The sequence below is a fragment of the Phascolarctos cinereus genome, unplaced genomic scaffold (assembly GCF_003287225.1).
Source record: "Phascolarctos cinereus isolate Bilbo 61053 unplaced genomic scaffold, phaCin_HiC Scaffold_726;HRSCAF=1367, whole genome shotgun sequence".
NCBI lineage: Eukaryota > Metazoa > Chordata > Mammalia > Diprotodontia > Phascolarctidae > Phascolarctos > Phascolarctos cinereus.
The window spans coordinates 282,891,436-282,916,429 of record NW_027556098.1 but is presented as its reverse complement, the minus strand read 5'-3'; the positions used below and the strand labels follow the sequence as shown (position 1 = coordinate 282,916,429).

At 35.8% G+C, this 24,994-nt stretch overlaps 1 protein-coding gene across 1 annotated transcript in view; it reads right to left on the bottom strand.

The window, feature by feature from the left end:
• CEP295 (centrosomal protein 295) overlaps positions 1 to 24,994 on the bottom strand; it is an 84,303-nt gene that overhangs the window by 40,731 nt on the left and 18,578 nt on the right. Inside the window, 13 exon segments of the mRNA XM_021000587.2 lie at positions 4,357 to 4,860; positions 4,862 to 7,187; positions 7,428 to 7,525; positions 7,960 to 8,187; positions 10,040 to 10,143; positions 10,399 to 10,512; positions 12,942 to 13,076; positions 13,079 to 13,171; positions 14,363 to 14,533; positions 14,794 to 14,977; positions 18,622 to 18,762; positions 19,862 to 19,966; positions 20,992 to 21,102. Of these exon segments, the coding sequence (XP_020856246.1) occupies positions 4,357 to 4,860; positions 4,862 to 7,187; positions 7,428 to 7,525; positions 7,960 to 8,187; positions 10,040 to 10,143; positions 10,399 to 10,512; positions 12,942 to 13,076; positions 13,079 to 13,171; positions 14,363 to 14,533; positions 14,794 to 14,977; positions 18,622 to 18,762; positions 19,862 to 19,966; positions 20,992 to 21,102 (4,314 nt within the window).

The window sequence follows — 24,994 nt, the reverse complement described above, 5'->3', positions numbered from 1 at the left end:
ATATATAAAGGAAAAAGGAGAGAGAAGAAGTTGTTGAAGATCATGAAGGTGGATCAACTCTAGGAGTTGGATGAAGTAGAATGTAGATGAAAAGCTTACTCTTTCATAGAAATTAAGTAAATCAGAAAACTGTAAAGTCAGATTTTTAGAAGAGATAACAATCAATGAAAATACTGACATCTACAAAGCTGATCACAGGAAAGAGACTGAAAGGAAGACTGTAAGCTAAAAAAAGAAAGTAGCATTTGGAATTATTACATGCTTAGGTTCCACTTTGTATTATAGTTACTTATTTGTCTTGTCTATCCTACTATATTAGAAACTACCTGAGGGAAGGAACCACTTCATATTCATCTTACATCTTCCAGTGCACTGTCTAGTAAGGTGTTCTATACATGTAACAGTTGCTTAATACATGTCTTAAGTCCAATTATTCAGTATATAGTCACTGAAACTGCTCTATACTCAGAAACTCAAGAAGCTCACTAGATACAACATTTGGAAACTCTTTGAAAAAAGACTAATATTACTAAAGTTATTACTTTATACACTTTGATGGATCTATGATCTTATTAATCTGGATATTCCCTTTAATTATTCAAGATCATAACTCATCAATGCTTTTTCAGCCTGTGTGATTTCTCATTCATGCCTTTCCATAAATCCTCCAAAGGAGATCCACTCTGTATCCTGAAGGCCTTCCTCTATGTCATAGGATCATAAATTTAATGCTAAAAGGGATTTCAGAGGTCATCTACTGCAATTCCCTTATTTCACATTCTTTTAACATTATAGATACCAATGTAGCATTCTGGCTACCTACGTTACTTCCTTGCTCTCAAGGTTTACAAACAGCTTTAAATTAAACACCTTATTTACCTCTTTTCTGATCACATGCTTCCTGGATGACATCTTTTAAAAAGGTCACTTCTAACACATATCATCATTGGTAACATGCTACAGCCAACACACACACATTTTATATACAACATTCATACACAGCCTTTGGGTCACCCACATTATCTGGGGGGAAGAGACCGTGATGGTCCATCACTAGTACTTATAAAACATCACTGAATAAATACTGAAGTAAAAAAGATGATTTTTGCTTCAGGGAACAACTTGTGCTGTTGAAAAGTACTGTGCAATTTCCCCAATGAATGCCAGCACACTTTCCATCATCTACTCAATTATGGACCAAACTCATCATCCACCTATGTTATCTGTCCAAAACATATGTACTAATTAATGAACCAGTTCAATGAACTGTACACTGAAATATAATAGCATTCATTTTTCAAAATTTTAAAGTATTCTTTTGTAATTTGTTTTTTCCAACTGAAATTTCAATTATGTGCTTTCTGGAGATATATAGTTCTATTTCCAATGACAAAAACTCAAAAACAGTGCACTTCAACTGCTAAAACATTTTATAAGGTTCATTTAAAAAAAACAAAACAATAATTTGAAAGTTTATTGTCAAAATATATCTTTTTTTCAATTCAACCTTGTTGAAACTGTTTTAATTACTGAATAATAAAAATAACAATAATATTACTTATTGCCATGTTTCTAGAGCAAAGCATTTAAATAAACTGCAATTTATTATGAGTTCAACAGCAACTTCAGTGGGGCTTTAGCTTGCTATTCTACCAATTTTATAAGAGGCATCTTATAAAACTGTCAGAGAAATATAAAATTGACTGATTTTGAACTACATATCCCACATTTCAATAATGTGCTAAAAATAAAGAGGACAAGTTCTGCTATCGGTAAGTTAGAGCTATGGTTTTCCTCCCAATTTTGATATTCTCTGAATTCTCTTTGACTAATTTGCATTTTGGCTACTGAGGTAGACAACCACGTTAAAAAAAAAAACCAAACTCTTTTAGGATGCTTTGCCCACAGCGAGTTGAAAATCTGTCTCCCTATTGCTTCCACTAATTAAGTCCTAGGTCTCTGCTCTATAAGGTCGAGCAGAAACCATCTAATTTCTCTTCCACATCCTACAGAATAATAGAATATGAGAGTTGAGAGAGTTCAACAATTAACCAGTCAATGCTATTCATGAAAGGAATATACAATAACATAATTGATACGTGGACCTCCAAAGATAAGATTCACTAGCCCTGGTGGCAGCCCACTTCACTTCTGGACAGCTCAAATTGTCAGGAAATTTTTCCTGATATCAAATCTAAGTTGGCCTTACTCACTGTTCCTAGTTTAGCCCTCTGGGCACAAAGAGAACAAAGAGAACCTTTCCTTCACATAATATACCTTGCTATAATGGCTGCCATGAGTCTTCTCTTCTACAGGCTAAGCATCCCAGTGCCTTTAGCCAATTCTCACATGTCAAGGACTCAAGGTCCTTCACCATCTTCATTGCCCTCCTCTGGATAGTCTTCAGTTTGTCACTATCTTTCTTAAACCATGTTGCCTAAATAGAACCCAATACTTTAAATGAAGTCTGATGAGGACAGAACAGTTGTTATTGTTGAGTTGTTTCAGTCGTGTCTGACTTTCTGCGACCCCATTTGGGGTTTTCTTAGTAGATACTGGAGTGGTTTGCCATTTCCTTCTCCAGCTCATTTTACAGATGAGGAAACTAAGGCAAACAGGGTTAAATGACTTGCCCACGGTCACACAGCTAATAAGCGTCTGAAGCCATATTTGAACTCAGGCCCTCCTGACACCAGGGCTGGTGCTCTATCTACGGCACCACCTTGCTGCCTATGAGGACAGGGTACAAGGAAACTATCACCACCTTATTCTTGGAAACTATGCTCTGCTTGAGGCAGCCTAAGACTTCATTACCTTTTTTTGACTGCTGTATCATACTGCTGATTACAATCCACTAAAACACTCAGATACTTTCACAACTACTGCAGTCTATTCACATATTCTCCTGTCTTAAAATTGTGAAGATTTTTTTTTTGCACCCAAGTGCCAAGACTTTACTTGCTACTAAATCTCTGAATTTCATTTTATTAAACTTAGCCCAATGCTATCAACTTTTCAAATATTTGAACCCTGGGATCATGTTACAACCTAATTATTTTCTCCAAGTTAAACATCCATTCCCATTTCAACTTAACCAAATAGACACAGCATTGTTTTAAGTCACCCTACCATCCTGGTCAATCTCCTCTGAATCTCTTGGTAATCAAAAAACTTCAAGGTTGGAAAAAACCTCAGCGACCATGTTGTCCAACCCATAACTGACTTAAGAATTTTTTTCCCAACAAGCCTGACAAGTGGTCATTTGCCCACTGCTTTCCAAGGTAGCCCACCCCACTTATGGATAGCTCTAATCATTATGATTTTCTCCCTTACATCCAAGCCTGTATTTGTCTCTTAGAAACTCATACTCACTGCTCCTAATTCTGTCCTTTGGGGTAGAACCAGGTAGAACATGCCTGATCCTTTTTCTGAATGATGTCCTTGAAAACAGCTTTTATGTTCTCCCAAGTATTCTCTCTACATTGAACAAATCCAGTTCTTTCAACAGATACTTATATTGGCCCTTTGGGGCAGGTAGTTGGTGCCATGGATAGAGTGCTGAGCCTGAACTCAGGAAGATTCATCTTCCTGAGTTCAAATCTGGCCTCAGACACTTACTAGCTATGTGACCCTGGGCAAGTCACTTATCCAACTGTTTGCCTTAGTTTCTTCATCTGTATGAGCTGGAGAAGGAAAGGGCAAACCACTACAGTATCTTTGCCAAGAAAACCACAAATGGGGTCATGAAGACACAGACAAGACTGAAAATAACGGAACAACAACAACCAACAACTGGCCCTTGACCACTGTGGCTTCCCTTCCCTGAACACATTCCAGTTTTATCCCTTTTAACACATGGCACCCAAAACCAGACAGAATTTTCTAGATGTGACCTGACTAGGGTACAATACAGAGAGATTATTTTCCTCAATCTGAAAACTATATATGTCTACTAATACAGTCTAATATTGCATTAGTTATTTTCTGGGTCACTTTTCTTATGTCTTTGCCCTGTTGAAAAACCTTTAATGATGCCCCACTTTGACTGGTACTTAATTTGCTCTCTATTAAAATCCTGAGGTCTTTTCACACAAATTGCTATCCAGCTATGTCTTTCCCAGGATGTATTTCATTAACAAGTGTTCCTGTTCCTTAAATACAAATAAGAAGCTTGAAGCATGTCCAAAATTATTTTATATAGCCAAGATTACTAACCCAGACAGAACTTGTTCCAGAGCCAGAACTCAAACTTTTAGACTAGGTTCAGAAAAAGATGTCAAACTGACACCTAATAAAAACAAATTAGTTGTCTAATTTTTAAATAATTTTGCTTAAAAATAAAACACATATTAATACCTGGATATCATAAAGTGAATCCTTTAATGTCTCCTCATGCTTCTGTACCTGCTGTTTCAGCCCAGTCTGTCTTTGGAGAAGCCATTCTTCTTGGGCTTTCTGTCTCTCCTCAAAAAATTCCTTTTGTATGTTCAATTGTTTCTGTAGCTCTTTCAAATTGTCTTGAGCAGCTGAAAAATGTTTTGAAGCCAAAAGCTTATCCTGAAACGTGTGGACTGAAGACTGGCTTGAGGGAAATGTGTTTTCTCCACTGGTTAAAAAGGGTTCTTGGAATCCTCCAGAATCAGCATTAGACTCAGCTTCAGCTGAAGGCAATGAACTAACTGAATGAAGAGGGAACAGTGGTAGAAAAAGAGAGGAATCAGTCTGACTAAATGTCCTTTCCTCCACTGCAGCAAGTCTGTAGTCAAGATACCGTAATGGGGATCTCTGGCCAAAGGGAAGGGCTTCCCTCTGTATATTCCACTCCTCTTGTGTGGCTTTCAAATTTTCTTGCTGATATTGGGCTGTCACCTGAAGTTGAAACCCTATCCTGAAATACCAGGACTGTGGGATAACTTGAAGGATGTGTGCTCTCACTCTTGTCCATAAGAGGGTTTTGGATTTCTTCAGAATGAGAAAGTGATGAACTAGATGCATGCTCAGCTAATGATGGCACAAAAGAGGAGTCAGTCTGACCAGAAAATAATCTTTCATTCAATGTTGTCTGTTGCTGGGCTCTCTCACTAAACTGAAGGGCTTTCCTCTCTACAGCCAACTGTTCTTGCTGAAGGTTCAGATCATCCTGCTGAGGGAGAATGTGCTCTGAAGAAACCAAAAGCTTTTCCTGAAATATCTGGATATTAGGGGCTGCAGGATGTGAACTAGCTATCTGGATGCCTCCAGATTCAGTAGAATGTAGTGAAGTAAATGAATGCTGTGGTATTAGTGGCAGGAAAGAAAAGTTAGGCTGGTTAGGAGACAGTCTTTCCTCTAAAGCTATCTTAGATTGTACCAACAGCTCTTCCTGAGTTCTCTCACTAAAGCAAAAGGCTTCCCTCTGTACATTTAATGGTTCTTGGATTGCCACCTGATTATGCTGCTGAGGTAGAATGTGCTCTGAAGGAGCCAAAACCTTTTCCTGAAATATCTGGGTTGAAGAAACGCCTGAGGGACATTCAGGCTCACATTTCCTTGCAAAGGGGTCGTGGATCCCTCCAGATTCAGATTTTGCAGAGTGTAATGAACTAAATGAATGCTGAGGAAACAGTGGTACTAAAGAGGGCCCGGTGCGACTGGAGGGCGTTCTTTCCTCCACTGCAGTGGGCTGATGAACAATCGACTCTTTCTGAGCTTTCTCACTAAAGTGAAATAACTCCCTCTGCAAATCTAGCTGTTCTTCATTCATTTTCCAGTTATCTTGCTGAACTAGCATTGGTTTGGAAGAATTCAAGCGTCTATCCTGATCTATGGAATAGCTTGAAGGATATGTAGTCTCATTCCTTGTTAAAAGGAATTTCTGAACTCCTACAGATTCAGATTCATTAGAAGGTGATGAACTAAGTGCAAGCTCAGGGAAAAGTGGCAGTAAAGGAGACTCTGGCTGAGCAGACTTCTTTTCTTCTACCGTAGCTAGTCTATTTGCAAGGTTTTGCTCCTGCGTTTTCTGGCCAGCGAGGAGGGCTTCCTTCTGAACAGCCAACTGCTCTTGCATTACTTTCAAAATATCCAAACTGTCCTGCTGAGGTAGGCTATCCTCTGACATCGGAGGTCTATCCTGAAATACCTGTTTTATGGGTGTGCTTGAAGGAACTGTGCTTTCATTCTTAGTTAAAAAGAGTTTCTGAACTCCTCTAGATTCAGATTCTGCAGAAAGTGATGAACTAAGTGAATGCTGAGGGACCAATGGTAGGAAAGGTAAGGACCCAGTCTGACTAGAAGGTACTTTTTCCTCTACTGAAGCTGATTTATGTGAAACCACTTTTGCCTGGGCTTTCAGGCACAAGTGAAGGGCTTCCCTTTGCATATTCAACTGTTCTCGGGTTGTGTTCAAATTATATTGCTGATGCAGGGTGTCCTCTGAAGAAGATAAAAGTCTATCTGGAATTATTTGCGTTATGGAATGGCCTGAGGGAACTATGCTGTCACTCTTGATTGAAAAGGGTTCTCGGATTCTTCCAGATTCAGGTTCAGCAGAAGGGGATAAAGTAAATGAGTGCTGAGGGAATGATGGCACTGAAGACGAGGACCCAGTCTGATTAGAAAGTATCCTCTCTTCCAATTCAGTCTGCCTAGGTACAACCAATTCTTCTGGGGTTTTCTCACCAAAATGAAGAGTTTTCCTTTGTACATCTAACTGCTTTTGCATTGTCTTCAAACTATCCTTCTGAGATAGGATATGATCTGAAGAAATGAAGCACCTATCCTCTGAACTTATGAAATGACGTGAGGGCTGTGGACTTTGACTCTTAGTTGAAAAGAGATTTTGGATTCTTCTAAATTTAGATTCAGGTTCAGCAGAAGGTACTGAACTAAGCGTAGGTTCAATTAACAGTGACCCTGAATAAGAAACAGCAGTCTCATCAGAAGACATCCTTTCACTGCTTTCTATGGAAAGCAAATGGGAGTCTCCTGTTACTGCAGGATAACTTGGTAATGAATGCAGACTTGATTCTCCTGGACGCTGAGAGCTGGCCTGGAGTGCCAGTGTTTTTCTATCACGCAATTCACCCTTAGGCTTTGCAAAATCAGACGAAATGGACTTGGTTGACTCGGATGGGTATCTTTGTTTTAACATATTCTGATACTCATGCAAACGTTTCCTGGCTGCATCAATGGATTGTCTGTGAAACCTGCAAAGAAATCAAATTTCTTCTGATGAGAAAAATGTCCAGTATTCTAAAGTACTAATCCTAACTTTCATCTTCTGGAAAATAATATATCTGTTACCAGCTACTGGAGCTAGAAAAAAGAACATACTCTTGAATAATCCTTTGGGAAATTTCCACGTCCTTGAGTCTTAGAGAATGATAAACAAATCGAAATATCTAGACACACACACACAAATTTACTTGTGCATACACTAATAATACCTGTTTTGCTGCAAAAGATGTTGCTGGTAGTTATGAATCATTTGTCTACTATGATCTTCTCTGGAAATTTTCAAGCCTAATGCTGGAGCATCATCAATCTAATAAAAAAGAATATTTAAGAGATGAATTTAAAATAAAGTTACAGAGCACCTGAAATAAAAAGTTCAATTGTAGCTTCTACGAAGCTTTATGTTTAAAAAAAAATCACTCCCTGATTAGAAATTAGTAATAAAAATAACATCTACTCATAACCTAAAAATAATGACATTAAAAGTAGTCCATGTAACCTAACCAATATTCACAAAAGCAAGGCTAATAGGTATTTCGTTAGTGTTATATCCCAGAATTACACAATTTTATGATATTAACTATGGTTGCATGCCTACAAGTCAGAAGAATAATCTGACCACACCAATTAAAAAATTTAAGTCATCATATTAGTGTAAATGTGTTCTGACAACTTACAAAGTACCCATTGTTTTAAAAGTGTTTTTTAAAAGATACTTGAGAATCTAAAAGAAATTTTTTTTACCAAATGCTGAGAGACCGCATCGGCTTCTTCCTTCCTCTGGTCCATAAAGGGGTAAGATTTCATACATCTTAAATAAAACTGCTGAGTTCTTTCTTTCATTTTTTTCCTCTCATCTTCTAGTTGAGCTTTTTGAGCCTTTAGGCATTCACTCTCCAATCTTATTCTCTGTTGTTCAATCTGTCTAATTAATTCAATCTGCTTCTGCTTTTGTTGTTCAAGTTTCATCATCTAGGAAACAGAAAGATTCAAGTAATTAGCCACAAATTAATACTTTCAAGGCAAAAAGTGAAGCTCATTACATCATTAAAAGATTAGCTTTTAATCAAAGAGGAACCAATTTATAAAGAGCAACCAAGCATTGATGCTTTCTCTTGGTTGCTGCCATTGCCAAACAAAGCTCAGCAAGAAAAAGCAGAGATATGTATACTGGGACCACCATCACTGACAGAGATAAAGGATCACAGTGATCCACCCACCCTATATGACTACAAGCACAAGCTACCAGCTAAAGTGCTCTAGGTAAGCAGCAGCCGATGCTAGGGGCTCAGCTAAACAACCGTTGCCGTGGACGTTGTTGGGCAAAAGTGGACATCTATTACAACTTTCTTTAGCACAGCTCAACTGTGAATTAGGCAGTTTTAGTACCAGGATGTCCCGATACCCTCTTGGGTTCCTCAAGGGGAAGTAGGACCTCAAATTGATCATTTTCCCATGGAGGGCTTTGTTACCTAAAGGCTAAGCAACAAAGCAAGCATTACAGGGCTAAAACAAGCTGGAGAGATGAAGTCTCTGTCAAATTTAGCTTCAGACACATTTTTAAGGATGCTTCTATTTTATACACACACATACGTGTGCTGTATGTATATGTTTACATGTGTGTATGTGTATACATTTATTTATGGCAGCTAGATGGCTCAGTGGATAGAGTACTGGGCCTGGGGTAAGGAAGACCCCAGTTCACATGTGGCCTCAGACACTAGTTGTGTGACCCTTGATAGTCACTTCAGTTTTGTCTAAATCCACTGGAGAGGGTAATGGCAAAAACTCTTGTATCTTTGTCAAGGAAACCACATTAACAGTATGGTCTATGGGGGTCACAAAAAATCAAACATAACTGAATGATGAACAAATACATTTATACATTCACACAAATATAGAAGGCTACTGTGTTTTCACGATTAATATCTCACTCTGAAATGATTAGAACCTTTATTAATATATTCTAAAGATACATTCACTATTCTGAAATGACTAGAATCCTTAACATGTTCTAAATATTCGTTTACTAAGATTAAAAAAGACCCAAGTTAATTCTCGATTTGGTCCAAAATGTATTGACCAATTTTCTGTTTAAAGCCATACATCACACAAAAAGAAGAATGTAAAGTATATAATACTGAAAGAATCAAGTGAATTAATTTCTAAGTTTGTGCATTATGGGAACTTTTTACTATCTCCAAATTCATGTTCCTAGAAGGTTGGTTCATATGATTCCCTTCTTTAAATAAAATTAAAAAAAAAAAGGAAAGGAAAAACCCCCTATACATACTGTATAAAACAAAAGTCACCTTCCTCTTTCAGATTTAATGCTAAAACAAAATGGCTATCTAAGATTGAGATTGAAATCTTATACAAGATTTGATTTTCCCCCCTTCTCCTGCAATTCAGGTAATTTTCTAAAATTTGAAATTAACTGAGATTGGAATACAGCATACTGTATTATGATAGCAAAACACTTATTTAACAAAGTGTTGATTCAGCACCTATTATGCACAAAATTAAAAGTTAAATGGCCTCTGTCCTTCAGGAATTTCAAGTTTAGTGAGAAATACACAAACAGCCAAAATATAAAGCATTAAGAAAGGAAAGTTATGAGTCACACAAACTCAAGTGTGTCTGAAGTTCAGAGGAAGGTAGTAGTAGGTCACTGGTAGTAGGCGGTAAGGAGAGTGAGGTGTGAGGGTAGAGATCAGAAGGAGTATCACAGAAAACGAATCTTTTACAAAAATCAAGGCAAATTTATGGATGAATAATATTAGAACCAAAGATGAAAAAAGGCAAAAGAATCTCAGAAAAATACCTCTTTTTGTTTCTTCATTACCATTCTAACTTGAGTTGCCTTTTCATAAGGATGAAGCAGAATCGACCTTTCATCTAACAGGGACATTTCGTTTTCAGATGATTCTAAACATTCCCAAAACAAGAAGTAGATTAGAGTTTTAAAATTCTTATACTTTCATAATACATCAAACCACTGTCATTTAGCACAGTGTCTTACATATACATATACTTAAATGCATATTCCCTTTCCTTCCTGTTATTCACAACTGACTTATTTCATAGATCAATATGTAATTTGTTAAATTGGGAAATTAAAAAGCATTCAGGTCAATCTAAAATTTAACTAGAGGCTCTGGAGAAAAAAAATGTATGTATTACCTTTTTTCTTTCCAGATTCTGTAAGGTTTTTGAATGGTTTTTCTCCTTCCAGCATTGTTCCCAACTCAATTTTGAATGTTTCACCTCCAATGCCAGTAAGTTGTTTTGTTTCACCTTCAACAGCAAATAATATTGGCTATAATAACTAATCCAATATTATTACTCAAGTCTAGATGCAAACAAAGCCAAAAAAGGACGCTTTAATTTTGCACAGGGGATTTTGATTTATAAAACCTAGAGATTATTCCTTTTAAATGAGCCCCCAAACTCTGGGGTATATATACCCCTTTGGGAGGAGACAAGACCCTGACGCTGGAGAAGGGAAGGTGAAGCAATGGCCAAAATTATTAGATCTTTTTTAATGGGTAAGTTTAGTATAGTAGAAAGAGCACTGGATCTGGCAACAAAGGACCTGGGGTCAAAGCCTTCCTCTCACATACTACTTAGGTGACCTGCAGCAAGTCAGTTAACTTCTCCATACCTCAGTTTCTTAAAAAATGAAAAGGGTTGGACAAGATACTCCACTTTTAAAAAAAGAGCACAAAGTTTAAATAAAAATAAACAAAAGCAAAAATAGCAGGGCAAATTCACTCTGACAGTGAACAAAGTTCAGCAAATACTGAATCTGAAATATGCAAGGTAAGCATCACAGAAACCATCATCAGGAACAAATTATGATACAGATATTGCATGTTAATGTAAGGAGTTTAAACTTGAAGCTAAACAGTCTTTGTGTTGAAGTTTAAAATATCATAAAGTAAGTTATATTTCTCAACAGTGTTCATTTTGGTAATTACAATATAATAAGATGGCCCTCCTCAAAAATGCTACTTTTCAAAAAAACAAATAAATTGAAAATAGTTATTGATAATAATTTAAAATGTTCAACAATTGTATTTAAATCTTAAATTTTTGTTGTCTCTTATCTTTAATTGAAGTAATATCACTTTATGATTTATAAACACATAACCAGTTGGGTTATGCAAAGAGAAATTCCACCAGAGAATTTCCTAGCACTAATACAACTAATATGAACAGAGCCAGTTCAAGTAGCAGAAACCCAGAAACAAAATAAAAAGTCCAAATCAAAACAAACACACACTAGCTTCCATACCTACAGTTCTCAAAATATGATCCGTAGTTCCTGGTCAAAATTATTTTAATAACAACACTTGGACATTATTTGCCTTTTAAAATACTCCTTCCTTTTCCAACTACATATCTATGTTAAGGATGGATTTTTTTTTCATCTACTTCAACCAAAACAACAGTTTTTAGCAGAGTCTTGAACACGGTAGGCTTTTTTTGGGGGGTGAGGGGTGGGGGTGCATTTAGGGTTAAATGACCTGCCCAGGGTCACACAGCTAGAAGGTGTCAAGTGTCTGAGGCCAAATTTGAACTCAGGTCCCTCCTGAGCACATTTTAACTCAGTCTGTTTCCTTTCAAAGTTTTCTTTTCCTCAACAAAAACATTTACAGAAAATTTTGTATAAGGTACTGTGCTAAGCAATAGGGATACAAGGATATGAACCCTATCTTAAAAATTTACAATCTAATGGGGAGACATAATATACATAAATATCCCTAATATAATGTGGAAAGAATGCCATTGTTTAAGTACAAAGGATTGTGAAGTATAAAGAAAAGATACTTCTGAATAGGTTAGATGTAAACAAATAATCCTAATATAGAAAGAATGCCCTAAGTACAAAGTATCATGAAATACAAAGAAGAGATACTTAATAACTGATGTGGCCAAGGAGCCTCAGTTTGTTCATCCATAAGACAAGGAATCTTAATAAGTGCTGCTTGTCTTACAGAAGTGTTATATGGGTCAAATGAAACGATTTATGTGAAAGCACTTTAAAGCGTGAAGAACCATGTAAATGTATAACGTTATCATTAATATAGGATATCCATGGAACTTAAAGCACTGCCTTGCCCCAGCCCATTTCCCTCGACAATCTGCAGACTCCACCATACTGGTCTCTCTCTAGATGAGGGATAGTAGTTTTGTATGAACAGAATGACCAGCTGAACTAACGATCTGTATGAAGATACACAGGGGAACCAGCCAACTATGACAAAAACACTGACAAATAAAAGGTTTAAAAATTAATGGGAAGCGGGAGGCATCAAATAATTTCTCTGGCAACAATGGAGAAGGGACAAATACTATATAATTATTAGATACTAAAAGTATCATTTCAACAAGAATCCAAGTATTTATGTCCTAAATTTCAATACAGGACTGACATGTTGGGGGGTACAGGGTGGGGAGAGAGTGAAAAACTAAAGAAAAAACTCAGAAAGCCAGTATCTTACTGAAATATACAAAAGGTAGAAGAGGCCCATATTCTAGTGCTAAGTCTACCATTAATTATGCGTGACCTTGAGTAAAATTCTGGGCCGCAGGTTCTTCATCTGTAACTTGGAATGATGATACCTTCTTTTAGAGTTAGTATGGATTCTGAAGCACGATAAATACTAAAAGAATCAAAAAGTTATAGGTGTTGGATTACCATGGATACTAGAGAATAATACCTTGTTCCTGTGTATGCTCTGGTTTATCCAACAGTTTTTCTTCACTGGTAATTGTTCCTGTCTCTACTGTCAATGTCTCACTTTCAGCATCAGTAAAAATTTTAGGCATTTCACTTTCATCTTCAGGAGTGTACTATTTGCCCACTGTGATCTTTGGCTTTGGATTCTGTCTAGTAATTTTTTTAACACAGTTTTTGAAGATGCATGGTGAGTTTCCTGTGCCTCTGGAACTAAGAAAAAAATTAAACACAAAGCTGAAACCACATTACATTTATAATCATTTGCCAGCTATCGCTGCTACAAAACACTAAACTGAAAAAATTATCATGGCCACTGTTATCTCTAATTCCTTTTTTCACTACCTATTTTTACACTGCAAGATTAATGTATCAGAGTTTGTTTTCACCAGTGATAATGGATTTTTCAATTTTTACTTTACAGTATACCAGACTATTCTCAAGTTGAAAGAGAACTCAATGAAGTCTGAAGAAACTATTGAAGACTAAATTAATCCTCACACCTGAAAACTTATGTAACTTGAAAATTTTTTAGATAGAATCAGCAAGTACCTATAGACACGATGCCAGTTTGACAGGGATGCAAAAACAAAATTGAAAGTCTTTGTTACCAAGGAATTGACATTATTACAGACAACATGCATGTATGTCTGTCTTCATCTTTTTCTATGAAGCATACACATATGGACACCTATATATAAGTTTAGAGAGGAAAAACCCAAAAAACCTAACTACTTTATAGCACTAGCAATTGTAGGGGGTAGGGGGCAAAGTAATAGGAGGCCTTTGTGTAGAAGGTAGTGACTGAGCATTATAGGCACAGAGGTTTAACAGTATAAAGGAATAGAAACAGGATGTGGAACACCATGTGAAAAGCAGCAAGGCCAGTTTCGACAGACCACAGAGAGGGAAAGGGAATAATGTAAAACGAGGCCCCACAGAAAGGTTTATATGTCATCTTAGAGGCAATAGGAGTAGGTAAATGACATTGTCAAACCTGAATTTTAGGAAAAACACTTTGGTAGATGTGAGGATAATGGACTGAAATGAGCAGAGATCTGAAGCAGGGAAGACCAATTAGGGAGGCTTTCTAAGAGTCCAGGCAAGAGGTGATGGAGGACCAGTACTAGGATGGTGTCTGTACATGAAGAGAAAAGGGTATGGATTTGAGAGATGTTGCAGAAGTAAAAAGAGAAAGAGTGAGTGACTTGCCAAAATATGCATTAAAATGAGAATACCTTCCTTTTCACATAATCAATGGACAGTTTAAGGAAAGCATTCACTTCCCTTATGATATAACAGACTCATAAATTAAAATTATGATCTGTATATCTTAAAGCATTATTTCTTTGAAATGATATAATTATGCTCATTTAAAATGAACTTGGCTTCAGGGTTTCTCACTGTCTGTTTCTGTGAGAAATGGAGTTTCTTCTTCCACTCTCTCTTGGTTCTGAGTCTCCTCAGATGCGTAGTCTTGCTCCATTGAAAGATCCAGTTCTTCATCTTGGTTGAGTTCACTCACAACTGGCAAAGGCTCTGGCTCTAGTTTCAAAATCAGGTTTCCTTTCACCTCTAAAAAAAGAAACGTCAGAAGTTTCTTCCAATACTATGAAAACCCATTTTTTACAAGATAAAAGGCCCCCAAAGAGCAACTTAAAAAAAAAAAATGAAAACAACAACAAAAAGCACCTTTACACACTGATAGTCCATTTTTTAAAACTGCCAAACCCTCTTGATACGAGAAACCTACTTTATTAACAAAACAACAGGCTGTTCTATTTTTTGGCTTTAGCATCTATTTAATACATTAAAAAACCCCCCAAATATCTTACTTTTGTCCGAGTTATACATATCTTCAAAGGCAAACTCTAATTCCCTCTGCCAGTCCTCTTTGATGGCCATGCGCTTGTATGGCAGCTCAACCACCTGTGGTGGCATCTGGGCCACATTCTGCCTCCTACGAGCCAGGTCCTCTTGCTGCAGCTGTTCCAGCTCTTTCATTATTTTCTCTCTGTTCTACAAATAAAAAGCAAATTAATTCAGATTTATTTACTCAAAAGAGTAACAGTAAGATCTTTCACTTTGCTAGTCTTTCCTACCCCCATACCTTGGTCTCACTGTAGCATGTGTACTAACCACTTTCCTTTAGCCTACTTTGGCTATCCAGATACCTGGGGAAATAAGTGATTCTGGATGGCTAAATTTACCAAATAGTCAGACACTTAAATTTTAAGCATCAAAACTTTTTAAAAAAATTTTTATATGGAAATCTTTGCAATTTTTATTCACTCACTTTCTTTTGCGATTTCACTGGAGTAGAGAGCTCCTGATAAGGAACTCCCTTTACAAATGCCAATAAATCCCATCTTTGGGGTTTGGGTAAGTTAAGAGGCATTGTTAGTCAGCTGACAAACATATATTATTTTCCCCTTCTTAAATGAAGCATGCTAAACATAATACAATCTTTACACTTTTCCTAATGATATACTCAAAATGCTGAACATCCTATGCTTTACTCCACCAATGACCTCAGGGCCTTAAGAGCTTTTTGTCCTTATATGAACTGGTTCCCAAACGCAATTCTATTTGAGTTTTTGGTTTTTGGGGTATTTTTGTTTATTAAAGACCAAAGGAGATAAATATATGGGAAAATAGGTTTTACACTAGAGAGCGCTTTGTAATCTATAAAAAAATTATATATTAGTTACTTTCTATAGTTCACATCCCCCTTTATTGCAATAAATGGCCAATTTTCAGTGTTAGTATGCTTGCCTAGAACACCTTCAATTTCTATTCTAATTTACTGTAGCTCAAGAAACAAGATAACTAAGCTAATTACAATTATGTGATACTTTTTCTGAATGATGGCAAGAAATTCAGTATATGAACTGTGTGTGTGTGTGTGTGTGTGTGTGTGTGTGTATACACACTCTCTTATTTGTTTGTTTATTTTTTGGGCTGCACAAAGTATTTTTGCTTACTTCCTAGTTACTGATTAGGCTCTGGGCAATGAAGTCATCAGTTAGAATAGGTAAAGCATTGTTGTAGTTGTTTTGCCATTAAAACATTACTATCGAATATATTTGCCAGCTATGCCTAAACACAAAGGACAAAAATATTCTACCAACTAGGCTATTATGGGATGAAACTATTATGGCACTGTGGTAAAACATAGATTTTGAAGAACATAACACCGGGAGAATTCTGTGTGACCTCCTCTCCCTTTCATTAAATTTTTTCAGAGCTACCAGGGACCTCAGTGACGATCAAATATAACCTGACATGAAAAAAGAATCCCCTCTACAACACTGACCATGTAGTCACCTAGCCTCTCCCCAAAGACCTCAATGAGGGAGAACCCACCATCTCTATTTTTGGATAGCTCTAAGTATTAGGAAATTTCCTCTGACATTAAGACTAAATTTGCCTCTCTGCAACTTTCATGAACTGGCCAGAGAGGAAAGAAGAATGGAGGAGAAGCTAGATTGCCTTTTCCCATAGAAATAATATAAACAATGGATAGCTCATAAAAATCTAATTAACCCATAATACTTGAAGTATATTAACTATAGAAACTACCACCATTAATAACAATATCATATGAGAAAATATGGACAAAATTTCAACTTGATATGTCACAAACAGATTTCACTCTACTTATAGTCCAGATAGGCAGGTAAGTGACAAAGCAGGTAGAATGCTGGGCCTGGAGTCAGGAAGATTCATCTTCTTGAATTCAAATCTGGCCGCAGACACCTACGAGTTGTGTGACCCTGGACAAGTCACTTAACCCTTTTTGCCTCAGTTCTCTCATCTGTAAAACGAGCTGGAGAAGGAAATGGCAAATCATTCCAGTAAAACCCAAATGGAGTCACGAAGAGTTGGACATGACTGAAAAACCACTGAACAGTCCTGACATCACTGACTTTCCTTATTCCAAACTACTGGAGATGGCTTCTCAGGCCTGAAGCAAGGGATCAAGCAAAACAGGTTCTGAATACGATAATTTAGATTTCTAAACTGAAAAGCAACTAGTACAGAGGCTGAGCAGTAAAAAGGAGGACAGAAATTTGTGGGATAAGTAACAGCCTATCGGGGGAAGTGGAAGGGGGAATTCCCAGCGACAAAGGTAGACAAAATTCCTATAATGCTCAAGTGGGTTAGCAATCCATATACAAGTGATATATAAAAATCAGGAGCTACATAAATAATAAAATGCTCTTCTAAAATACTAAAGATTATTAAAAAAATTACTTTGTGGATTTTTTCCCCCATGTTTTGTTATTTGTAGGAGGCTTTTTTTTTGTTATGTCAAAAAAAGGTCAGATTATGACTCAATTTCTTTTAATTAGCAAAAACTCAACTTTTCTAGTAAAATGATATTAAGTGGTAAATAACTGATATTAATCCAACTACTTGTTCATGAATGACTTTAATATTCTGATTCACTGGGCAGCTAGGCGGCGTGGTGGAAAGAGCACCGGCCCTGACGTCAGGAAGACATGAGTTCAAATCCAGCCTCAGACCAAACACTTGACACTTAGTAGCTATGTGACCCCTGGGAAAGTCACTTAACCCCAACTGCCTAAAAAAAAAAATTCTGATTCATTAATGCTGTACGTAATTCTTAAATCACTGAACGGATGTAGGAGACAGAGAAAGACAACAGTTTATTTTAAACAGTATTTCATTAACTCATAAAAAGATTTAGAAGAGATAGTAGTTATCTACATTTAGTGATTACTACTAAGTTCCAAGAATAACATAAATCATTTTATTATGGTTTACTACAAGGTTATAATATAACAAAACTAAATATTTAAAGAAGGCAAGATTCAGTCAAGAACAAAAAATAAATTTCCTCGAACTAGGCATTACATACCTCCATCAAAAGGGAGTGGATCCCCCTCAATGGAGGTCTTCAAGAAAAGGCTAGATAATTATTCTACCTGTTAGAAAATTAATACTTTTCAGGTCTGAGTTAAGATTTGTTGGCCATTGAATTCCAACTCTGCAATTTTGTGGTTTTTCTGCATAGAGCTTTAATAAAAAATTTTAAACATCTCAAAGTATAAAAAAAAATCTATTTCCAAAGAAAAATGCCTATAACACTTCAAATATTAACATTTTTAATTCATAAAATAGACTACCAACACTATTCATTACTTCTAAGCTTGTAATCTCAACTAGCAGCACTCACATAGTATCAAATTAGCAAGGAAATTTTTTAAATCCTCTAAATTCCTAAAACCAGTTTTCACACTTTTAAAATTACTTATAAAAGTATCTGTGGTTATTGTCAGATAAATTAGAGAAGAATACAAATGTATTGGTGTTAAATCTTAACAGTGAAAAACACTGCTTTAAAAAAACAGACTTCTCAATTAACCTCTTTTGTAACATGAGATTTTTTTGTCTGTATGATAAAATTTAACTTTATGATATAGTCACCATTAATAAATATGTATGGAGTACCAGAGGAAAATAAACATAGGTTGTTCAAGTTGTAATCAGAAGATGTAAGAATAAAAACTACATTACTGTAACATCCTCCATACTCCACTAATTTCAACCCATTTATTATCATTTTGCTATGCTAAGTATTTCTATTACTGGTATTCACATTTATGACTAAGAAAATATAGTTGTGTTTTGCTTACTTTAGCCAAATGGACCTTTCTCATGGCATGAACTCCCCGTATGTGAGCCTTTTCAAGCTGTTCTCTCCTTTCTTGTATTACTTCTTTCTGTAGTTCCTCCAACCTCTTTGTTTCCTCTTCAGCAGCCAAATGAGGATCTGGCTAGCAATCAATAATATTTTATACAAAACAGACACGGATGGACACCCACACACGCGATTAATGTTTTTCTTTTAATTACTATAAAATTAGGGTGAAAAAATGATCAGATGTATATTAACACACAATTGCAAAAAAAAAGAAAGTCATAGTAACAAAAACTTTTTTCCTTCAATGTTTAATTGTTGTATTAATGTCAAATAAAACCATGGAAGAATCATCGTGATAATGTACTTAATTACACAATAAAGCATTACATTCTAATGTTTGTGATAATATTTTCCAGTCTTCTTGTATAACACTTTCCCTACTGCACTCTGCAATTCAGCCAAATCGGCCTTCACTGTCCTTGCGGCAAATTCCAATTCCTATCTTTGTGCCATTGCATGGTCATCCCATACGTCTCCTCCATCCCTGCCCTTTTGAATCCTTAGTTACCTTTAAGACTCAGGCCAAGTGGCACTTTCTGCATGAGGTCTTTCCTGATCTTGCCAACTGCTAGTTCCAAACTATCCGCCATTTAACTACTTTTTATTTGCATTTTAAAAATATTTATTTTGTAGACAATTAATCAACATAGAATAAAAATGTATACTCCAAGGATGCATTTAAATTTTTTCATTAATTATAACTGATATTTTTGTAGCACTTAAAGTGTGACAAAATATTCACCTTTTTAGAAAAAGTGACACAAATATATACTTTAGTGGAAAAATTCTTTTGATAAACTATAAATGTTACAAAGCACAAATAAGTCACTTGGGTACCTTAAAACCCTCAAATAAACAGTGAACAGAAATTCTACATTTAGAAAGTTTCCTGTCATATTAATGTAATAGACTAAAGTCTATAGTTTCAAATTTTGATAATTCTATAAGTACCTATAGCTATTTTATTTCAATGGCTATGCAAGGTCAGAAAATATTTAGTTTAAAAAATGAGTAACCTCAGCTGTCTGAATTATTCAAGTTCTGTAAAATCAGGATACTATATTTAGAACTAAAAGAAAAAGCAGTCCTCCATTAATCAATAGGTATTATATTTAACATCAAGATAAAATAAACAATTCTAGGGTACTATAAGCAAATAATAAGTTGATCACCTGCTGTACTTCCATCTCTCTCTCCACAGTTGGTTCAAAGTTATAAGCAGAACAGGTAGCAGTAGTAGTGCCAGTAATCTTAGAAATGTGCTTCAGTTGAAGGTTCTGAAAAATTGAACACAAGAAAAAATTGCAAAGCCAAAGGCATTGTTTTCTATTTAAAACCAATGGTATGGACAAAAATAGTTTTGCATCTTAATAAGTTATATTCTAACCCAAGAGAACTGAAAATCAGCTTGTCTATCTAAAATAACTGTCCCACAGAAGAAGAAATAAAGGTTAGAAAGCTTAAAGGATAGAACCAGGATTTTAAAAAAATTCTCTAATATCTTTACAGGAGATCTAAATAAAAGCAATGATTCCCAAGTCATTTCCATTCACTTTTAGGCATCTAAACATTCTATTTAGATGCCCAGCAGTCCAACATAGTAGGAAGAACACTACATTTGGACTCAGATGATCAAGGTCTTTAAATGTGTGACCACAGGAAAGTAAAATCTCTCTCCAGGCATCAGTTTTCTCATCTGTAAAATGAAGGAGTTGGTCTAGGTGACATCTAATATTCCTTCTAGCTCTTAATCTATATCCCTAAGATATATCATTTAATAAAAGGGATGTTCATTATTTTACTGGTTATACTTCTCAAATTACCAGCTGTAAAGACTCAAGATACAAAAACTTCTTTTAAGATAAATTCATAAGAACAACAGCAAACACATGATTATGTATAATTACCTAAACGGGAAGAGAAAACCGAACAGAGTAAATGTACTGCATCGACAAATATGAAACTATGTCAACATAACTTGTTCTCAAAGTTTTAAGAGATAAGTTGAATTCTGGGACAGTGACATGTTCTAATTACACAACACCCTAAAATAGAGTAGAAAATTATGATATATGCCTTTGTCTACAGTTCCATATTTTGTCCGATAGGACAATTAGAATCATGATGTCCCTACATATAATTATAAAGTCTGTTTTGGAAAAAAAAAAAGAAAAAAAGGCATGTTTTGAAATATTTTTCCAATGACTATAACCTATGAATGCTTGCTAAGGTTATTTAAATTTTAAAATCTAGTAATATTAGAAGCCAAAGCAATAATTTACATAAGCAGTAAGTCAATCACCTGCTCTAAATCCTTCTCCTCATTTATGACACTTGGGTGAAGATGATGATAAGTAGGAAGGTTACTAGCAGCATTGGTCTTTAATGTAGAAATTCCCTTTACTTGAACACTCTGAAAAATTAAACAAAAACAATTTGTTGAGGCAAACATATTATTTTCCATTAAAAAATGGAGAAAAAAAGTTTTGCATTTTAAAGGTTACCATATGGTCCAAGAAAACTGAATTATCTGGCTGTCCACTTTAAATTTTGTTCCTAAGGAAAATTTAGAGCTTTATGAATTACAATACCATTTTTATTTTTAAAAAATCACTTTACAGTACATTTTCCAGGAGGTTTAAAAGAAGACAATGGTATTATACTGAACACTGCAAAGTGCAGTGGATCTGATGTTACAGACCTTGGATCTAAATCTTGGCTCTACCACTGACTCCTTGTTTGACCTTGGGCAAAGCCCTAACCACATTACTTACCATCTCTGGGCCTCACTTTCCTTATTTGTAAAGCTCTAAGTCTATGTATACATGATAAATTTATTTCCATTCATGTCTAAGTTTCTCTTAAAGGACAGTTTAGCATAGCAGAAAGAGACAAGCTTGGAAAAGGCAGACTTAAGAATCTAAAACCTGGCTCTGCTACTTAAACTATGCTGATCATGGTCAAATCACTTCCCGTCTCTAACCCATCTATGAAAGGAAGGGGTTGGACCAGATGATCTCCAAGTTCCCTTTCTAACTCAAAATAAACATAATATCCATATATCAATAATTTAAGTTAATTGTACATAAAAGTGCTCAGATTACCTGCCATCCAGACTAAAATTACAAAAAGCCTCTCTTGTTCTGTCCCTATTCATTTAGTAACAAAAAACAGTATGCCGTAATGCATAGAGCAGGCCCGGTAGTCAGACACAACTGGGTTCAAGTACTACCTTTGACACATGTTGATTACATGATCTTTGGCAACTCACTTAACCTCTCCATGCTCCAAAAACTCAATAATAACTGTATGTTGAAGAGCAACTGTCCCTGCACTGGCAAAAGGCATTTTCTTAGATAGACTTTCCTCATCCCAATGAAATATCACAAGTCCAGCCCCATAACTAAAAAAATTCATAGGATCAATAAACAGAACATGCATTGCTGCATATATGAGCAAAGAAATGAAACAAAAGAAAACAAAGAAACAAAAAGCCTACAATTAAAAAAAAAAAAGAACTGCATCACAAAATACTGAAACAGCCAGCCTAACTCATTCAAAGCGTTTAAGGATCTGTGCTGAGTTCTTCCACGTTGTCCTACTTTTACAAAATAGCCCCCAAACGAGGACAGAGAAAATAATGGTTTATGACTTCTAGACTTCTGTATTTTGTCCCAAGGAAAGATCAGAACCATTGTGTGACTACTGTGTAATTCCAAAGCATATTTTTCAAGATTTTTCTAATGGCTGCTACTTTCTAGTGCCTGCTATGGTTATTTTAGCTTTGAAATCTAAAAATATTATACATCCTTCTCTTTACTCACACTTGAGTCAAGATGATGAAAAGTAGAAAAGCTATCGGTCTTTACTATAGGAATTCTCTTTACTTAAAGATTCTGAAAAATTAAATAGAACAACAAATTGCTAAGCCAAAAACATTATTTTCCACATGAAACTAAATGGAATAGAGAGAAATAAATAATTTTGCACTCTAATTATGCTACCATGTAGCTCAGGAAGATAAAAATATTTGTTTCAGAAACATTTTAAAGCTCTGTGAATTACAATAGTATTCTAAAAAGCAATTAATTAGTACTTCATACTGGTACTAATTAACACCTGTTTAGTATCCTCTGGTACCCATTAGTTTTTATCTAACAAAAATGCCTCCCAATCATATCTGTTTATTCCTATATTTTACCTATCATATAATTAAAAGGGCATCCAATTAATAACATTTATTGCATATAAAAGTTCACCCATTATTAGACAACCGGATTCAGACTGTAAAAGCCTCACTATCATTATTAATATGAAGGACACACAGAATACTCTACCCTCATGTTGTAGTGACAGAAAGCACTGAAGGCTTAGTCCTACTTGTCACTCTGTCATCCATATGACCTTGAACATGTCACTTGACCTCTGAGCCCTTAAGTTGTCCATCTGTAAAATGGGAGTTAATCTCACCTACCTCATACAATGTTGTAAAGATCAAATAAGATAACTGCTTATCACCTCCAAAATGGAGCTCATCATCTTTCCTTTACATCTGCCCTTTTCCTTAATTTCACTATTTGTATTAAGAGCACCAATCTCCCAATTACCAGGTTCAAACCCTATCTTTGCTCCTTTCCTATCTTATCATCAACCATAGAAAGAGTAGAGGGTGTATAGAAGATGAGGAAGAACAAGGATATGAGCAGAAGAAGGAAGAGAAATCTGAAGAATCAGAGGAGACTCTACATTCTGCCCAGCGAACATTCAAAGCTAAGTAACAAATATAAGGCCTACCTGTAAGAGGAACAAATTGGATTGTCTAAGAAAGAGGAAGCTGATTGCGTTTCATGAAATAAAGATGATAACCCACAGGTTCTCAGATCACAGATACAGAGCTTGAAAAATCCTTAGGGGCCACCTAGTCCAACACCCTCCCTATATATAGCTCAGGAAATTAAGGTCAACAAAAATTAAGCAAGATTACATGCACAGATAAGGGCTAATAAAGCCAGAATGTGCATTCAGGTTCTCTGACTCCAAAGCTGGCACTCTTCCCACTGTTCCAAGCTGCCTCCAGGGAAAGGATGCCAGGTGAGATATCCTACAGTAAGGATCATAGGAAGAGATTAAAAGCATCCCAGATCACTGAGGGATACAGAGGAAATTACTTGTTGGTCTGATAACAGAAAAGTCAGAATGTGACAGTAGTACTTCATCAGTATCATGGCAAAGATGTGAAAAAATAGATCATAAGCCATAAAGTCACTGAGAAAACTGGGGAGAATGAACTGGAGGTCAGGAAATAGCAACAACGGGGATTAAGGGGAGAGGATATTACAGTCAGATTGCATAGATGTTAAAAAAAAAAAGACACAGAGATGAGGGAGAAGAAAGATCTGGAGGTAGTAAGGGAGAATAAGGAATATTACAATTCTCCTCCTGGCTCTATGAGTCAGGTGAAACAGGAAAAGCAGCAGTCTGCAGTGGACAGAACTGCAAGTGATGTGGTATTTTTAGGGTCAGCCAGGTTTTTGATAAGATGAGTAAATGGGATAAATTTTGGTTTCAAGGTTTAAAGACATAGGGGAATTTGTCGAGAAGAATGCAGGAAGCACAGCAGGATGAACAGGCTATAAGATGAGTGAAATGAGTAGGTTATTATGGTGGGCTTTAAAATCCAGGAAATGGATATAGGATATAGCAGTTCCCCTTTCACTGCCATTAAAAAAAATTAAGATCAGTTCAATGCAGGTATTACCTGCAAAAATGAATTTACAAAACAGAAATTAAAAGGTAATTATTTACATTAAGAAAGGATTTTTCTTCTCTACAAAATGATCCATTTTGGAATCTCCTTAGTTATAATCTGTACCAGTGAATTTATGTTTTACAGATCACCTGTAAATGGTCACAGCCACATGAAATGATTTCCTATTTGTAGAGAACAGTGTCCTGAGGGCTACAGGGACTTCACAGTAAAATCCATAGCCACTCAAAAGAGATTGTCCTAGCAATTCATATAGGAAAAACAAAATGCATAAAGAATGCACATCACTCATATTATGAAGCTGAATGATAGCTCTTTTCAGTCCATCAATGCATATATTTGGACAGAAACACAAAGACCTAGTTCCAATACTAAACAGGTTGTATGGCATTTAAAAAATTGTGTAGCATTTTTAATGATCTCCCATATTTTTTAATACCAATATTCTTTTAGTTATTTTACACAGCTGAGAAACATAAGAACAATATCTTAGAATAATCAATATTTCAGATGACAAGGCAACAAAAAGACATACGGT